The following is an 18,410-nucleotide window of genomic DNA, read 5'->3' on the forward strand; positions in this document are numbered from 1 at the left end:
GGGCAAAGTGTGTTGCACGGAAATGCCGGTCTCGCCTTCATCCGGACCTTTGGCTATCTGTCTATTAATCTGTGGTAAAGGGCCACCACACAAGCTTTTCCATAACACGTTACGTTACGTTAAGTACTGACTGTAAACCTAAATTCATATGTAATCTTAAACTTCAGTCAACGCACAAACAAAATCGTAACGTAGTATGCTTTTGTTACGTTACGATTTTCTCTGTGCGTTGACTGACGTTTAAGATTACGTACGAGTTTAGGTTTAGGTTTAAGCGGGGAGCACACGTAATGCAGTTGCCTAGCAACCGGTAATAAGGATCCTGGTTCTGGTCCAGTCCAGTCCCAGTCTCATCCTATATATTACTAAGTTTAAAAAAGATTAAAGTGATTCATTTGGCAAAAAAAGAGTAAAACTGCAGAAGGGAAGCAAAGATTAAAAGAGAAAGAGAAAAAGTTTGCAGAAAGAAGGTTATATAAATGATAAGATTGCAAGACAAAAGAGTATTAATAGTTAATTATAATAATATGCACTGGAAAGTCTGACGAACAACTGCTCACCTGTATACACATTTCTTTTTATTTAAAAAAGGAACAATTAAATAGTAAATGTTATTAATTATACTAGAATGAGACATATATAATGGAATGATTAAGCGTAAGAACCTGCCGTTAAAAATTAAAAAATATTGTTTGGCGCATGTATGCGAGGACAACTTCAATTTGCTTCTCTAACAATAAGTTGAAAAGCTCAGCTCGAATTATGTGTGTGAGACGTTATGGATATGTACATTTTCCGATTTTAGCGTGCGCTTTTGATATATATTTTTCACACTTTTATTATAGAATAATATTTTTCTCATAAATAAGGAAAAGATGGACTATAAAGTTTCTTTCACACTTAGCGTGTAAAATGGCGCACAAGCTATATCAGTTGCTGCTTTTTTCTATAATTTGTAATAAAAGTTAAATAAGCGTAAAACATAACTATTCATCTTTTTAAAGCTCAATTTGTATAAGCAATGAATAACGTTTTGTTGCAATATTGTTCCCGCAAACAATTCAATTAATATCCGCGTCGAACCTTGAGTAAGACACGCGTCTCTAGTTCGAGTAATATACACGAGAAGTTAGATACGGAGCGGAGGCGTTTTTTGCTTATACGAGTGGAGGAGCGCGTATTTTATATAAGTGGAGGGCGGTGTGATAGCGCTAACGGCGCCGAAGAAGGATACACACGAAGGTAGAGTCGATGATGGAGAAATGGATATGGAGGTGGCGTAGGTGCTAGGTAGAGCTCGTGGCAGCGGGCGGCAGCAGTCATGATCGTGGTAGCTAGTGCTGCACAAAATGCCACGAAAAGAGTGCGCGCGAGAGAGAGAGAGAAAGAGAGAGGAGGGATGGGGGAGGGAGAGAGAGAGGAGGTGGAAGGAAGAGAGAGAAAGAGAGAGAAAATGTGTAAGGGGTAGAAAACGAGGTGGAAGAGAATGTGGAGGAACGGCGCGGGCGCTGATTGGTAGCAGAATCGATTAGCCAAGCCGAGCTAAACCTCCGGTACCGCGGCATGGTTCGGCGTGGCGACGCCGCGAATTTCCCGAATGGAGGTTTTCCGTTGGGGCGGACCTCGCCGAACCCGTAGAACACCCTCCCGGCCCTCTTCTCCATGGCAACCCGACCAATTCGCCAACCACCGGCAACCAAGACTGACCTACCGTGCGTTGCTCGGCTTATTTTTCTCTCCTATCTTGCCTCCGCATACCTCTTCCCTTTCCTTCCCTTCCTCATCCTCCTCCTCCTCCTCCATCGCGCTGCAACTTCGTTCTTTGTGTCTCCGCGCCGTTCGCTTTGTCTCGTTCTTTTTTCCTCCCGGTTTCGTTTACACACACGCGTTTACGCACACGTAAGGTATAAAGGGAGGAGGGAGAGAAAAGTTGCAAAACCTTTTTCCATTTTTGTTGGTTTCTTCTTCGATCGCTTTCTGCTTCACCCTTGTTCGTTCTCTGTCTCTTCGATTAGATAGATAAATGTATCTTTGGTATACAATCAAGAAGGCAAACGTAAATGCGTATAGAGAAATGGGAGCCACATTGATTTTGCCAACGACTGATACAACCCCGTCGGCACGTTTAATTAGAACATGGCGACTTTAATACAAGCGCACGACAACAAGAACAACAACAGCGCTCCCCCGATTTCCCGGATCGCGAGTCTCGTGATTCTCATCTCTATTCCGTTGTGCCTTCTCCAGTTCCGTTATCACTCTAACGATGAGAAACCGTGTCCTTCGGTCTTCGAGAGGGGGATGTAGGGAGGATCGCTTATCTACCTAATCTAATGCGTTCTACGCTAGTGCCAGACACACATCCCTCGTTCATCCACTCATCCATCACTGTCGTCGTCATCGTCATCATAGTCATCATAGTTATTATCATTATTCGTCTCCATTCTCGAAATCACGCCTGCTCGTACATACGTGCGCGAATCTTGTATACATACATACATACATACATACATACATACATACATACATACACATAACGCACTCTCGTTCTCGACATCCTCTCTTCGGCGCATTCTCCCGCTAAGACTAAATTTTCTACACGCCTACGCTACACATGAAAACACCCTATCTACATGAGCGCCCTTCACGCTCACGACCCGTCCGGACCGATGCGGAAACTGCTGGATAATCATCGTTCCCCATCGCGGTGCCGATCGCACGATCGGTCCCACGGGTCGCATCGAGGGCCGCGCTAATCGCTTAAAATTACTCTAGGAATGCTTAAGGTCTCACTTATGAGTAGTATGATACACATCTTAAGGAGTTACGCTTCTTTTCGACACAAGGTACGCCTTTTTTTCGGGGACAGACTGCCGACATCCGTTAAATCGATGAAGAAAATGTGTTGACCATCTTTGCAAAGAAAAATCGTATTTCCTTCCATTTTTCCGAAGTTGTAGATCGGACGTTATTTTATCTTTAATGTTTCTAGTTTTCAGAAACTTTTAAATGTATTATACACTATTTACGTCGGAAAAAAATCAGTGATAAAGAACCTGCAATGCCAATCAGATAAAGTTTGCATATTGTCAGTTTGTGTGATCTAATCAACTTGTAAATCGAGAGTTCATCGTTTCCCCTAATGTGCTTATAATGCCGGATACTATATGTTTAACAAATTCTTCTTTTGCTTTACTTTGTGTAATTTATTTAAAATGTAGTGAAGACTTTGCATCTTTATCTGTTCGAATGTTTAAAGTCTTTATTTGTACTTTTATTTTTTTGTCTAATTTTATTTCAATTCATACATTATTATATCAAAAAAGTATAGATTCAAAATGATAAAATGATCAAGAAATTAAGCATTAAATAAAATAGATCTATGCATTGCGAATGAAAATATTTTCCTTATCGCTAAATATTATGTTTTTATCTGACTTTAATTAATTACCGTACGACAGTTCAACAGATAGATTTTCAAATCGTTTTGTTCCCGAGATTGATAATAAAATATAATTTATGAGCATTTATTTTATCAGTAGATTCCGAATAGGTAATATCCGAAGGTAATATCAGAGAGATTGATCAAATGATATTTTTTCCTTTCTTGAGAAATCCACAATATGCACAACTTTTTCTAACTGGTATGATATTTTCAATATTAAACCGAAAGATTCAATGTTCTGATATATTTGATGTAATTATTTCTAAATTATATATCTCGAAGGATTCCTTTCTCTTTTTCTTCTTTCTTTTTCGGGATTAGATTAGAAACAATTGTTATTTATGCACTCATGTAATACGACAATCTTTGCTCCGAATAACACTTAATGCGTTTATATATCCCGTCTAATCTGGAATTCGGTTTCGGCAATCCATCCTTTATATCGGCATGGGTAGAGCAGCCACATATCTCACGTGATTCTAAAAAGGATGGCGTAAAAGTTCGATTCTGATTGCGTGTGCCGTCGATTGATATGACTTAAACGTTGTACTTTTGTGATTATCGTCTACATATCTCACGATGACGGATGATGAGGGTGTACGGTAACGCGGTTTCGTTGTAAAATTACGTCAAAAGAACGAGCGAATCACGCTTAAGTGAGCCACCGACATATGTTGACGAATATACGTAGCCGTATAAACATTATATGCGCTCGATAATCATTTCTCGCACGCTCGTCGCTCGATTCATTCCTATGTAGCGTCTCTACCCATTTCTCATATATAACAAATAAGTTAAAAGAATTTATGATACATGGGGTATTAGCTTCGGTGTGAATCGAACATGAGTACATTCCGAGTGAACGAGGCCTCGTTCGAAATCGAGATGCATACTTACGTAAACGTGAAGAATGACGCGTTTTTCATTTCAATATACATACACATGCCCGATTCAATCCAATCATAAACGCCGACAATGCTCGTGAAATTTTGTCGACTTCTTATTCGTGTACGAGTTTCCTTTTGGACCAAACGATTTCGCATATTCATTTTACCGTCGTGCAGTTATTTATTATTTTGTTCTCCAAAAATAAAATAACCTCGCAAAATGAAACTTGCATGTGAAATACGCACTTAGATAAAAAAGCATAAAACGTGCATGACTAGATAAGACGAAAAATGAATATCAAAGAAACGAAAGATAATATTAGCGAAATACAAGATTTTTCTAACAAGGTTTTGTTAAATTACATGGTCTATCACTTAATATGTTACTTGTAAATTATAAAGAAGAACTAATTTTCTTTGGTATAGATATTTGGCAAAAAATTATTATAATTTGTTTCACTTATCAACAAAAAAAAAACACGCACAAGAGTCAGGACATTTTCGAGAGATGTGTCTCTTGTGACATCACAACGGTAACGGTAAAAAGATTCATGCGAGAATTATCTCACAAACGCACACACACCCTGTACTAACGTAATGCATTATATTGTATATGTACAATGTTCTTACAATAATAATTTTTTTTTTGGGGGGCGCACCCCGTCGGCCGCGGCGAATCAGAATCCGTAAAGTACTCATTACGTAAAATCGTCGCCTCTATATATAGGCGGTGCATAAATGATCACTGATTGCGACGCGTTGCTTAGGTATTGCATCGAAAAATTTGCGACGGTGTATTGCACACTATATTGGGGCGACTGTATCGCATGTACGGATTTAGAGATATTAAATCTGTCCAAACGCGTTCTAAATGTCAATGTTTCACACACAAATATACATTTCTTACACACTCATCTCTTCTTTCTTTTAATTACTTAACAAAGAAATGCAAAGAAGCAGTTGCACTATATGGATAACGCTACTGATAAAATTGAAAAGACTACTATGTTTATTTCGCTGTCGATATTTGTATCATAAGTATGTAACACAAGATTAAGAAAATTTTAGCAAGTAGAGATTCCTTTTTATTTTGAATTTTTTATTCAATATTTTTTTTAGTAGAATTTTAATTTGTTGTTATCAGAAATATTAAAAATCTTATTTAGTTTCCTAATAAAAAAAAAGAGTATTATACTATTAATAAATTTTGTATGCGCGTCGTCCCCTGAACGGATGTTTATCCTTTTCCCTTATTCTTTCGTGATTGTCGTTCACTACTTACGCGTCGATTATAAAGCTATCTACTTGTGATCGACGGTGACAACTTACGGTTATACATAACTATTCATCAGTGTTGGTCGGTGCAAACGTATTTCCTTTTGATATAAATAATCTACGAATTAGGCTTAAAAGAAAAAAAAAGAAAACGGACTTGTCAAATCGCCTATTTCTTCATTATCATTCGCACTCGTTAAAAATGTAATGATTGCTTGAAAAATTCATTAAAAGAAGACAATACTATAAGCGAATATACGCGAAATGGACAGATTCGTGCAAATACCTGAAGCAATGTGCGGTCCCAGCCTCCGGGGGGGCCAGGGGGAATAAAAGACTGTGTAATTTACGATTACACACGTTGTCGTCGACAACGTGGCAGCAACGGCTCGTACTCTTTCGATAGAAACGTTTCAACGCGGCGTGCCCAGGGCACCCCAGTGCTCGGCGGCGGGTCATGCGTAATGCGGATAGGTGCCGAGATGAGGTGGCACGTGTCCGGAGGCCGTGTGATGGCCGGCATACAAGTTGGCGCCCGGGCTCGTCGACCAGTAGCTCGACGCCGATTGAAAGAGGCCGCCGGGAACGGAAACCGAAACCGACGCCGCCGGCGGCGGCATCAGGTTCAGTTTGGCATGACCGTAACCGGACATGAACAACTCGCTCTGGTACTTGTACGCCGCCGGATCGGCCGCCGCCGGCTGCGTCGCTGCCGCCAATCCCTGGAAATCGAACTTGTACGCGTACCTCTTGCCGTGCACCTTCGTCATGATGTTCTTGTCGTAATAATACCTGCAAGCAAATCGATCCTCCGTTCTGATTTCCCTCCATGATGAGCAATGACCGGATTTACATTTCTAGAATTTAATATTTCTACGAGCTCTTGTCAAAAACAGTTTAATTTGATACATAAAAAATATAATTAGTTATTACATATAATATTAAAAAAATAACTAACATAAATTTTGAAGAAAAAAATTGAGACCGTCAAGAAGTTACATATGTATCTGCGTACCACGAATCTTAGAGTCTTAATATCATCACATACGACTAAATAAATCTGCTATTGAAAATGAAAATCATACAATTTTTTATCATAAAAATTTTTTAATTGAGATGATCAAAACTAATTGTTATTATGACTTGAAAATGTGTTCATTAAAATAAAATAAAGTCATATTTTTCATTTTCGAAATCATGTTCCAATTTTAATAAAATCAATTAATATAAAGTATATGGCAATAAATTGTGTAAAGTATCAGGTGATTGCATAAGTTCGTGCCCGATTTAAATATAAACTTCAATAGATTATATTTTAGAGATAACACTTTTATTAATCAATTATATAGTCTCCATTCTTTTCTACATTTTGTTATATATATATATATATATATATGTATATACGAAAGCATTCCGCATTAAAAAAGACTGAATTCTAGACTCAACATCTTCAACTCCGATGTTAAAAAACGAGTCCATTCGTCCGTTTAGTAGTTCTTACACGGTGAACGAAGGGACGTCAAAAAGAGCAATCGCGTAATATAATCAGTGGATCTGATGGAAAAATAATAGCCGCGTCTACCATCGGTTTGACTGTCGGTGATTGAAATTTCTCCCCCGTTCGTCACCCCCCTCCGACGACACCGACACATACACGCGCGCGTGGAACACCCAACCGTACATATACCGAACGAATTTACTTTCTCCCCGAAACTTCGTCAAAACATAAATGATAGCTCGTTAATGGCTTTTCCATTTGACGTTTCTAAAAAAAATGCGTCGCGTCGCGATCGTGAACGCGAGCTTGACGGCGGAAGAAAGCAAAGACTCACCTTAGAGCCCTCGATAATTTGTCGTAATTCATATTAGGCTTAGACTTCCTCTCGCCCCATCGTCTCGCTACCTCGTCGGGATCGGTCAACTTGAATTCGCCGTTAGTTCCTTCCCATGTGATGCACGCGGCATTACTCGAGTCCGACAGAAGCTCGAGTAGAAACTGCCAGAGTTGAATCTGACCGGAACCGGAGCTCGCGAGTCGACTGCTCGTCGCCCCGAACATTTGATAAGGATCTGCTGGCCACAATAAATTCAATACTCTTCTCGTTACAGCCCTTACATTATATTATTACATTACTTAATTAACATATGTGGAAAATATATTTCTCTCACGATTCTGTTATATCTGCGCGATCAAATATGACATATCGGCGTCAAAAATATCTGTATTCTTTAATACAGAATTTTTATTGTACAAGTTTTTGCAATAGCCATTTTATATCATATTGCACAATAATAAATAAAGAAATGCAAGATTCTTCGAAATTACAAATTACAAATACGCGTTATACATATGTATAATGGAGCTGAATTTAATCACCATTGAAACTTGATCTTATTTTGTTGCTCCCTTCTGTGATATTTCGTTCATTACGATTAAAGCATTTGGCGAACTATGTGTGCGATCTGTTCCAATAAACATTTGTTTTCATATTGCAAGTGAGAGGAAACGATGAAATTTTTCGCAGTTTCACGTAGAATATACCTATCCATTACATGGTTGTTTTTCAAGGGTCTCTGTATCGCCCTTTAAAAGCTTTACAATGCGTCATCACCGACGCTCACCGCCGCTCAGACGTGGAGGGCCCTACAGACTTACAAAAGAACATAATCGCAACCCTACAATAGAATAGAATTCATTTGGATCATAATAATTTCAATTTGAGAAACTACTGACGGAGTGGCTCAAAGGGTGAAACGAATGTCTTCTAAACCTTCGAAGTCGTGCAATTCAAAATATCGATTTCTTTTATCGTGATAGAAATGCAATGTCAGAAAAAAATACAATAGATTAGAAACCGTAAAAGCCAATTTTCCCCTTTTGCAAAATTTATCTATTCATGACAATTATTATTCTTTAAAGCACTGAGTGAAACAATAACAAAAAAAGTACCCTTTACAAAAATTATGTGTTTTTAGAATTACATTATATTATATTTTTATATATTTTCTGCTTTGTTAATAAATACAAGTATAGAGAGAATAGGAAGATTTTTTTTTAACTTACAGCTAACAAGAAACTCTCGACGGTCGGAAAATTTGCATTAACAATGAATCTAATTAATGTGCACGAAGTTGCCTCAATTTTGCGCGAAGGAGAAATGTAACGGACTTTATAACGAAGAGGGCCAAAATGTCCCAATTTAATGACTTTCACAATCTGAAAGAAGAGTCCCGACACAAGAACTCCAAGACGGACCCCATAAAAATACAAGTCGAGCGATTATGAGAGAGGGGACAGACGCGGATGATGGGGACGGATTCCGAATTGCCGGACCTCAAAGGTCGTTTCGCCCGATGAATCCGCTGAATGCGTGCCGTAGTGATCGCCTTTCGATCGAACAGTAATTCACTTACAAGTTAATAATGGGAAGGGGCGCGGTACACCCATTTATCTGCCGGGAACGAGGGAACCGACTGGGAGAAATACTGAGATGCGACTACGCCCAAGGGTTCCAGTCTCTTTTCTCGTCGCGGCCCGAGACTCTGAGGAATCGATGAAGCGCGAAGTAACAGTGACCTTGTTCAACTATCATGTAAGTGAACCCCGGTTTTCACTTTTTTAGATTTACAATTCATAATTCGGAATAATATTTTACGTATAATTTCATTGATACCTCGTGCAATATAGAAAACATTTGTCAAATCAAATGTTTTATCTATATTATTTATAAAGCTAGAATGTTTTCTTTCTAATTTTACAAATACAAATTGTGAGGCACGTGCAATGATATGGTATTAATTATATTTATGCACATTATTCATATAAAATTATGAATAGAATTCTGTCTAGAATTCAATCCCGAATAATATATCATCTAAAATAGACTTTATACTACCCAGTATTACATTCACCTAATGCATTCATAATATGAATGTTTTATAGCAATTTAATTAAAAAATCTCATATTTTAAAAACGTATTATTATTCTTTATTAAATTTTGTTTAGGAAATATATATATATTCGAATTTATTGACTTTTATTTAATTAACAAATTTGCGAATAAAATTATTTATAATATACCATGCATCTAAATAGGCATGAGAATCTTGCTTCTATACTTTTATACGGTATCAATATAAAAATCAGTTATTTCTTTAATTCAACAAATAATGGTCAAATATAAATATACATATAATAATATTTGTATTCATGATTTTATCTCTTATCATATTATTTTGTTCCTTTTTGAACTTTGGGAAATGATATTTTTACTGGTCACAATTTAATAAGCATTTTGTCACACATTTGGTCTTCAGATGCGCGATATTGTAGACAAAATCGTAGATATAACATCATATATTTTTAGCAATATACAACATTTTTCTATTAATATGTGATTTCGTTATATAACACAATATATCTGCAAAACTATTTTTTAATTAAACTGATTTATCGACAAAGTAATATATACCTTTGATTAGAATCTATTTTGAATATTAAACTAGAAGCGAAATCAGATAGGGTAGCATGAGAGGATAGCACTTTAACTTCTCAAAAATATCTACCTACTACATACCAGGCTGCCTGAGATGGCTGTGCGTGTCCAATGCTGTCTTTGATAAGCTGCTTCCATAGCCTGAAACAGAATGTTTCACATCTATGCGTTACTCTTCATCAAAATTTTATAGGATAAAATATATATATTTAGAAAATTAATGAGTAATTCTAAAAAATTGTGGAATAAATAATATCACCCAGACATATTTTTAAGATAAAATAAAGAATTACATTACGCAATGTAATTTATTGCATTCTCTATCATCTACGAATTTTTCGAGACATATAATTATCTATTGAAAGAGACATTAGATGATTTCCGAACTCGTGCACATATATACGGCGGAGAGAGAAAATTCTGATCGCGGGAGAAGAGACACGGCAGAAGTCATCGGTCCGAATGCCGAAGATGAAAAAGCGCAAACTCGGTCGAGCGTTAGAATCCGTTAGAGAGGATTTCCGTGTAGGCAAACACACGGGGTTGAGTGCTACGTGTACGTTTCTCTCTCCCTGTTCTCGTTTCGTCACCGTCGTCCCATAGCGTAGATCTCCTCTCCTCGCCTTATCATACGAATTCCCTTTCCTCGTGCGAGGCCCGACGGTCACGTTCACGCACGGACGTGTGCAATCTGTTTAAGGGCACAATGCCCCTTAATTTCGGCTCGTTATATGCTCGCAGGCGATAGTCCGCAAAGGTCAGTCGGCTGGCTCTTCGAAAACTCATGGAATTGCAATTGTTTCCAAATTGGCTCGAAGACTACTTACGCCATTAGCACGCATCAACGCGCATTTTATTTATATTTTTCCAACTAATCTTTTTTTTTATTTGCGATTCAACAATATTTCGAGACTGAAATCATTTGTTGACATGACTTTATTAATTATTTATACGCTGCTCTATTTTTTTTTTATAAATGCATTATATTGCAAATATTGCATGTGATATAAATTTTATGAAAATAGAAATTAAAAATTAGTCTTTATAAAGTTTTTCAATTGTTAAATTAAAATATTCTTATGTACAATTAAATGGGAAAACTGGCAAATAAGAGCCAAAGCGCGGGTATTGGTTCGCGAATTTATTATTGCGAAATTTTAGTAATAAATGTGTATTAAAAATGTACGTTACGGACCGTTTTTTGGTCCAGCTTTAGCATAGATATAAATATATAAAGATTACATTGGTATTTTAAAACTTGACATACACGATATTTATTGTTGCAGTCAAATTTCAAATTAAAATCGATAATCAGAAAGAAAGACTATACGTGGCGATGACGTTTAGACGTTGTTCATTAATTTGTACAAATTCTACGCTTAGTTAATCTTCCTTTTTAATTATCGATTTCAATTTAAAATTTGATTGCAACGATAAATATTGTGTATGTCAAGTTTTAAAATACCGATGTAATCTTTATATATTTATGCTGAAGATGGACCAGGAAACAATCCGAAACGTACATTTTTAATACACATTTATTATTAAAATTTAACAATAATAAGTTTGCGCATCAATATCCGCACCTTGGGTTTTAATTCTCAATTTTCTCACTTAATTGTTAGTACTCTGAGTCTATTGCTGTTATTATTGAATCCTTATGTAGCTGTTATTTTATCATATATTCCCAAACTTACCAACTCGCTAATTATGATCTACTTTTACTAAACTAGTTTGTTTTCATCAAGCTAGTGTATATTCTAACTTTACAAAAAAATTATATAACAGGTTGAATAATAAAAAATATATTCATATTCTCATTTCTGTTTTGGCCAATATCGATAATGATTTGCGAGAATCGATACAATCGAGATCCCCCACAGCGACAACATTTTCGACACGCTGTCGCGTCGGAATGTAGCGAGCCCCATGGGGCAGATGCTACCTTTAAATAGCAGTCGGTGTCCGCTGTGTTAAACAATTTGATTTCGCCTCTGATTGGGAAGCGGGTACGGCCTTGGACGAGGGTTCCGGCCAGGGAGACCAGACGTTCTCGGGTCTCTACGGATCGTAGGGTCCGCCGCAATCAGTGTAGCCGCGGGGCTACGAGCCGTCGCGCGCGTTCGTTTTTCTAACGCAAGTTCCGACGCCGCGATCGAGAGCCCATCGACAGCGTGTATAGCGGATGTCACCGACGATAACACGATCAGATTTTCGGCGTAGATTACAGATAGTGTGAATTACATGAACCTGTCAACCGTGACTATTTCTGTCAGAAAGCTATATGAAATATCTCACAACTATCAAAGCATTTTTTCTTTACGGATTCTTTGATCAATTTAGAATCAATTTTTCCTCAACTTTTAAAATGTTTTAGGAAACATCAATAATTTTTAATTTATTAAGCTTTAAACAGTTTTTAGAATATTAGTGTAAACAGATTTTCAGATTTCAAATTTTGTAACAGTAAGTGAAATTGAATAAAGAATATAATCTCAGACAAAATTAGCTTTATTTGAGAATGCTATTACGAAATTTTAAAAATCTTCAACATCGAATTTCAAAATTATCTGATCAATATTTTGTTTTCAAATATTATTCGTTTTACCTGGTTTGTGATTGCATAAAAAAAATGAAATGCGCATTTCTGAAACATTTGATAATTTTTCTTGAACAATGTGGGATTTAAAGAAAATTATATTTTTTTAAATTATATAGTATTTGTATAAATATTGAAAAAAACTACAATATTAAGCAAAGAGTAAACGATATATATTTACACATAATAAAATATAATTTTTGAAAATACATACACACACATAGAGAAACTTTAAATTCGCAAAACAATTTGGAAAATTTAATGCACAAGAGATACATCTATATCACTTATATAGACACTGTTGAAAATCAAGAAAGTGATCCATGCAAAAATTCTTTTAAGTATTGTTTTTATAGATCGATTTTGCATACTGTACAGTGATTCGTCTAACATCACCTCGAATCGACGAACGTGCACCCATTGTCGCGAGTATATCTGCGCATTCACGAGCAATTACGCGGGGCGGGGTAATCCCGTTAGGCGGCATGCAGCCTTCTCGAGGGAGGATCAAAGAACCCGTCGTCATTCCGTGCTGCTGCACTCTTTGGTAGCCTCGGACGCGCACAATGCCATTCGGCATCGCGACGCCGAAAGGAAGGGGGAATCTCGGCGCCCCGACTTGGAGAAACTTTGGGCACGTTCCAACAAACACATCGACGCACCGAAATTCTCCCGTTTGTTTCAATCGTTTCTCCATATAGTATCGAGATATCGTTCCGCCATACTAATTTCGAAATGTTGCCGAACCAAGACTCGCATCCAAATTGCTTGGAAATTTTTAAACTGTATCTTCTCGATACTATAAAAATGGAATGCAAATGGAATGGTTCCGTGAGATAAAATTTTGTCGATGTTTATTTGAATACTTTGAAAATGGAGCAATGTCATTTTTATCAAAGTTAAAGAACGAAAGTATTGCGTAGTCTTAATGAAAAGAATATATGAAATATATATCTCTCTTTAATAAATTCTTATATTTCAAATTATAATCAGTATTTATAAACTAGTTTATGATTAATTTGATCTTCACACACACATTTGTAATCTTATTATATATATATATATATGTATGTATGTACGTATGTATATAAATCTTACCATGTGCCACTTTTTTACGCTTTAAATTTTGATAACGCCTATTAAAACGAATAATTTGAAAAATTCCGACTTGTGTAGTAGAAGAAATATTTTCATTCGTCAGCTTTATTTATACTAGACGGGCAATTCATCGGACTATATGCTAGAGATCTATAGTCTTAAGTGGTACTGACTCATTCCCAGGCGTTTCGGCTGGCGGGCCTATTTCGGACATAAATCACGCTGCCGTGCGAGAACGCGGTGCGTAATAATGAGCAAGCGAGCGTAAAACACGCTAAGCGTAGAGAGCGAAGAGAAAGCGAGTTACGCGTGAGATAGGAGAGACTACACCTATATGCGTGCAGGGCTTGAAATCAGGGGAGGTATTATTTTTCACGTCGTTCCCGCCGACGTTCCGCTACGCTCGTCGGAAATGTGCTGTGGAATGCGAACATTTTTTGTGTCGCTTCGTGTACCAATGCGGGATCGCGTGTATTGTACAGAGATCCTTTTATGTCCGATAAGCCGAAGAGATATTTTTGTAAAGCAAGCAAAATCGAAAGTACATGAAGGAATCAAACGACAAGGTAATGTAAATCAGTTTTCGCAGAAAATAGAATTAAAACGTTTTAGCATATTATACTTACATAATGAGTTTAGTAATCTCATATAAAAATCATAATATATATATAAACATAAGTAGAACTTAAGCGAATCAATAAATCACAGCAAACATTCTTAGAAAACTCATATTTACGAAAAAAGATTCTTGAAAATGCTCATTCTACGGATGATGTTTGAAAAATATTAAGAATTTTTTAATTTTGATTTAGTGCATTATAGCAATTAATAGTTCAAATATTTCATGTAGTTTTCCCCCAATAACGTCACTGATTATAAATTGAAAATGCTAAATGTAATTCACATCATTATATCATAAATGTTCGTGACACACACATGAGACACAAAAATTTCTAAAGTATCGACTATCTGTCCGGTAAATTGCTTTCTAAAAAGCGGAAGTCGCAGTTGTTGAATGAGGCTCTCCCGAGAAGTTAGACGTGCAGGCGATTCGTGCCCTGTGATGGAGGTAACATGTTTTTGTTCGTCAGATAAGGGCAGGCGTAGCAAAAGTTATTTGTAAGAGCGAGCTGCGTAGCGCGGAAGAAAATTAATCGTTTCCTAATTATCGCATAGCGTGAATATAGTGCCGGGTTAGCAGAAAAAAAGATTCTTGTCTTCGGCTCAAGTTCCCTCGCACGATACAAGCGACTAAGTATTGTTTAGAGCGTAATCATTTTTCGCGTATCCACGCGAGCTGCTTGCGCAATATCTCAAACACTCAGCAAGAATTCTTTCGGTCTTATCACCTCTTTGAAAAAAGCGTGTTCGTTTATAAAACATAACAAATGTATAAGATATGAAAATATCTTAATATATGAATTGTTCCATTGCATTGCCGAATGTGTGAGAAACATAATGTCTTGCAAAGTGAAGGTTTGTTTGTTTAAGTGAATTATTTGTTAATATTTTTGTAAAGGAAAAAAATCCATTTCAAATTAACCAAAAAAATCCGTAGATAAAATGTGGCTGAATAGGTCTGAAAAATCCTGTTAGTTATTCTTACCCCATGAAGAGAGCATTAGAAACTCATTTCTTAATTTTAACTATTTTCTATTTATCAGTTAATTTAACATATTTAACCGAAATTCGAGTCGACATTTACGGACGGATGTTTCGAGTCACGAGGTTTCTCGGTAAAATCAGCTACTTTTTGCGCGTGTAGATGATAGACGTTCGATTGCGCACGGTTAAAGTGGAAACGCAATCCCTGCACCCCAACAAGGAATCACAGATGAATGCGAGCCGATATGGGGGGAGAGTCCCGAACGCAGGCAGCCATGCGTAAACGTGTCACGCATAGGCACGTGCCCGTGTATGTACTACCGAAAGACATAATGCGAACTGCGACAGCGACTCCGACGACGGTGTCCCGCAACCCCTACAATATGCTACGGACATTTCTGCCGCGCGATTCCAATTTACCCGGCCTTGTATCGCCAAGAAAGAATAACAGTCCGACCAAGACAGCGTATCCCACCGACGCATTTTTTTTCCGCGATGCGAAAAGATCACGCGACTCGCGATTAGTCAAGTTGGCATGCAATCAGATAATTTTAAACTTTGCCATCCAAATTTTTATCATGAATATAGTGTCTGCAAATTTATTTCGGAATTTTTCCATTGTTTTTTTTATTCTCATTGTTAATACTTTAATATCTTTTTCTTTAAATTACAATCTTATATGCTATTATGATATTTTATGTATTATTTGTGTCCGAGATTAATAAATAATAATAATAATGCTGCTATTAAAAAAGATGTAGAAAAAAAGATGCGAATGCTCAATGAATATTTCTTTCAAGTAGCGTTAAAATATGAATCACATCATCCGATTGACACCCTTGTTTTCTTCCGAGAGAGATGAAGAGAAAGAAAGAAAGAGTGACGAGAGGAGTCCTGCTACCCTTTTTCATTTTTCTTGTCGTAAATCTGGCAGCGCGAATGCGCTGGTCACGCGCCGTTTCCCAGTGACTTGTTGCCCACGATCCATGTCCCCCGGGACTTTGCTTTCGTGACCCCGCGGGGTCCATGGACGAGCGGAACCCGTGCCAGCAAGATCCGGTAGCCTGCTCTTCCTGGCCGGGATTCCGGTCGTCCCCTCTCTGGATACGTTAGAATCCATGGTTCGGAAATTCTTACGAATTCAAAGCTTATTCTCGGACGAGTTGCCAAAGCTGATTTTTATCGATACGACGATTAATTCAATATGTAATTAGTTAATTTTATTTCTAAATTTTATTTCTAAATCGTAACTATATATATATATAATTACAATAGAAAAAAGAATATTTAATTATTCTCGCGATTAATGATAGTCAAGAATAATTTATTAATTTCAAAAAGAGAGAACATATTTCGGAATATAATCAAAGTATAAAAATTTGCGGGTTTCTGCAAGCACAATTTCGTGAGCCTCTATATATTAAAATTGCATAAAATATAATTCTTTTAATAGATCATCAGTTTTAAAATTAAGATTTATGGAGTTATGTGCGTAGTGAGTCATTATATTTATAATCACAGGTGCTAACAATATAAATACTCGATTCCTACATATACTTTTTTGAAATTGTATAATGTTTTAATCTTCACTATGCATTGTGGCGTCTCGAAATAATTTCTTGTCGAAAAGATTTTCAAACGTAACACTGATCGGATATTTAAACAAAAGATTAAAGAGCGCCGGAAAGATTAGATCATCTTTGGAGATCTTTTGAACTTTGCATTATTGGGATATCTCCTGATTTTACCTTCTAGCGTCAATCACTCCGTACATATTTTAAGGGAGGCAAACTTAGAACGGGACGAGGGGGAGATAGTTACCTATGGTGTCGAGGATAGTCACGCCATACGCGATCGGGCGCGTGAGCGAATTGCCAAGGCACGCGCCGCTTGGGAGTACGTAATTATCATAGGGTTGCCCTCAGACACATACACGTAACACAGGGGGTCGAGGGTCGGTCGACTCAGGTCAGGAAGTCACGCGAGGCACACTGGGGAACGGAAGGGCAACAACGGAGAAGGTGGGAGGAGAAAGAGAGAGTGCTTTTATTGTTCTACGAGTCGTCTTAAAGTCGCTTTTCCTGGCCAGTGGGCAGATCCGCTGAGACCACCTTGCTTGGTGGTCGATAACGTGACGTGACATCTCTTGATGACGCGCCTCGTCGCGCCACGACGACGAAAATTTTGAAAATTCTCGAATTGACTTGCTGAGGTTTATGTTATTGATATAAATTATCACATAATAGAAAGAGCTGCACACTCGTTTAAATGAATTTTTAAATGCTTTCGTCGAATTAATTTAATCGAAATAATTGTTCTTTATATTATTTATTATAAAGAAAAATAACGCTACGCTTATGTAACCTTCTTTATTGCCTTAAGAGTCTTAAACAGTCGCGTGGGAGGAAGTTGCGCAGATACAACTTAGTGATATTAGTTATATTTCTTTTAATATAAGGAGAGGCAAATTTGAGAATTTAATATTAAAATTTTTAATTTTAAGAATTTTATAATTATACAAAACTGCACGCCGGACTACTCTATCATTTTTCTCTATGAAATATGCAAATACACTGACGGAAATGGAAATCCCAACACCAAGAAGGAATTATGCTGGGTGAATGAAAATTACACAGAATGTTTGTTTACGTAAGTATTTACGTATTTATTATTATTATTTTTATTTTTTTATTTTTTATTATATATATTATTTATTTATTTATTTATATTTTATTATTATATAAATAAAAAAAATAAAAATAAATAAGTAAATACTTATGTGAACAAACATTCTGTAATTTTCATTCACCTAGTATAACTCCTTCTTGGTGTTGGAATTTCCATTTCCGTCAGTTTATATTTAATGTCTTAACAACATATTGAATATACAGTACATACTTTTTATTGTAATTTTTAGTAATAAAAAAATGAAAATTTTATACGCAAGTGAAAAATGCTTATCTTACGAAAGTTATTCAATATTTTTCAGTACATTTACAAATAT

At 36.6% G+C, this 18,410-nt stretch overlaps 1 protein-coding gene across 8 annotated transcripts in view; it reads right to left on the minus strand.

Annotated features, from left to right (window-relative positions):
* Positions 1–2,088: 2,088 nt before the first annotated feature.
* LOC115242851 (transcriptional regulator ERG homolog) overlaps positions 2,089–18,410 on the minus strand; it is a 56,983-nt gene continuing 40,661 nt past the window's right edge. For 6 of the 8 annotated variants that reach the window (XM_029819419.1, XM_029819413.1, XM_029819418.1 and 3 more), the window contains 3 exons: positions 10,186–10,245; positions 7,440–7,680; positions 2,089–6,399 (listed from right to left, as the gene is read on the minus strand). In XM_029819419.1, coding sequence (XP_029675279.1) covers positions 6,063–6,399; positions 7,440–7,680; positions 10,186–10,245 — 638 coding nt within the window. In that variant the 3' untranslated portion in view covers positions 2,089–6,062. The remainder of the gene's footprint in view (positions 6,400–7,439; positions 7,681–10,185; positions 10,246–18,410) is intronic. The other 2 variants (XM_029819414.1, XM_029819421.1) reach the window with 1 other exon arrangement.

The sequence above is a fragment of the Formica exsecta genome, unplaced genomic scaffold (genome assembly GCF_003651465.1).
Source record: "Formica exsecta isolate Colony F162 unplaced genomic scaffold, ASM365146v1 scaffold654, whole genome shotgun sequence".
In the NCBI taxonomy this organism is placed as follows: domain Eukaryota; kingdom Metazoa; phylum Arthropoda; class Insecta; order Hymenoptera; family Formicidae; genus Formica; species Formica exsecta.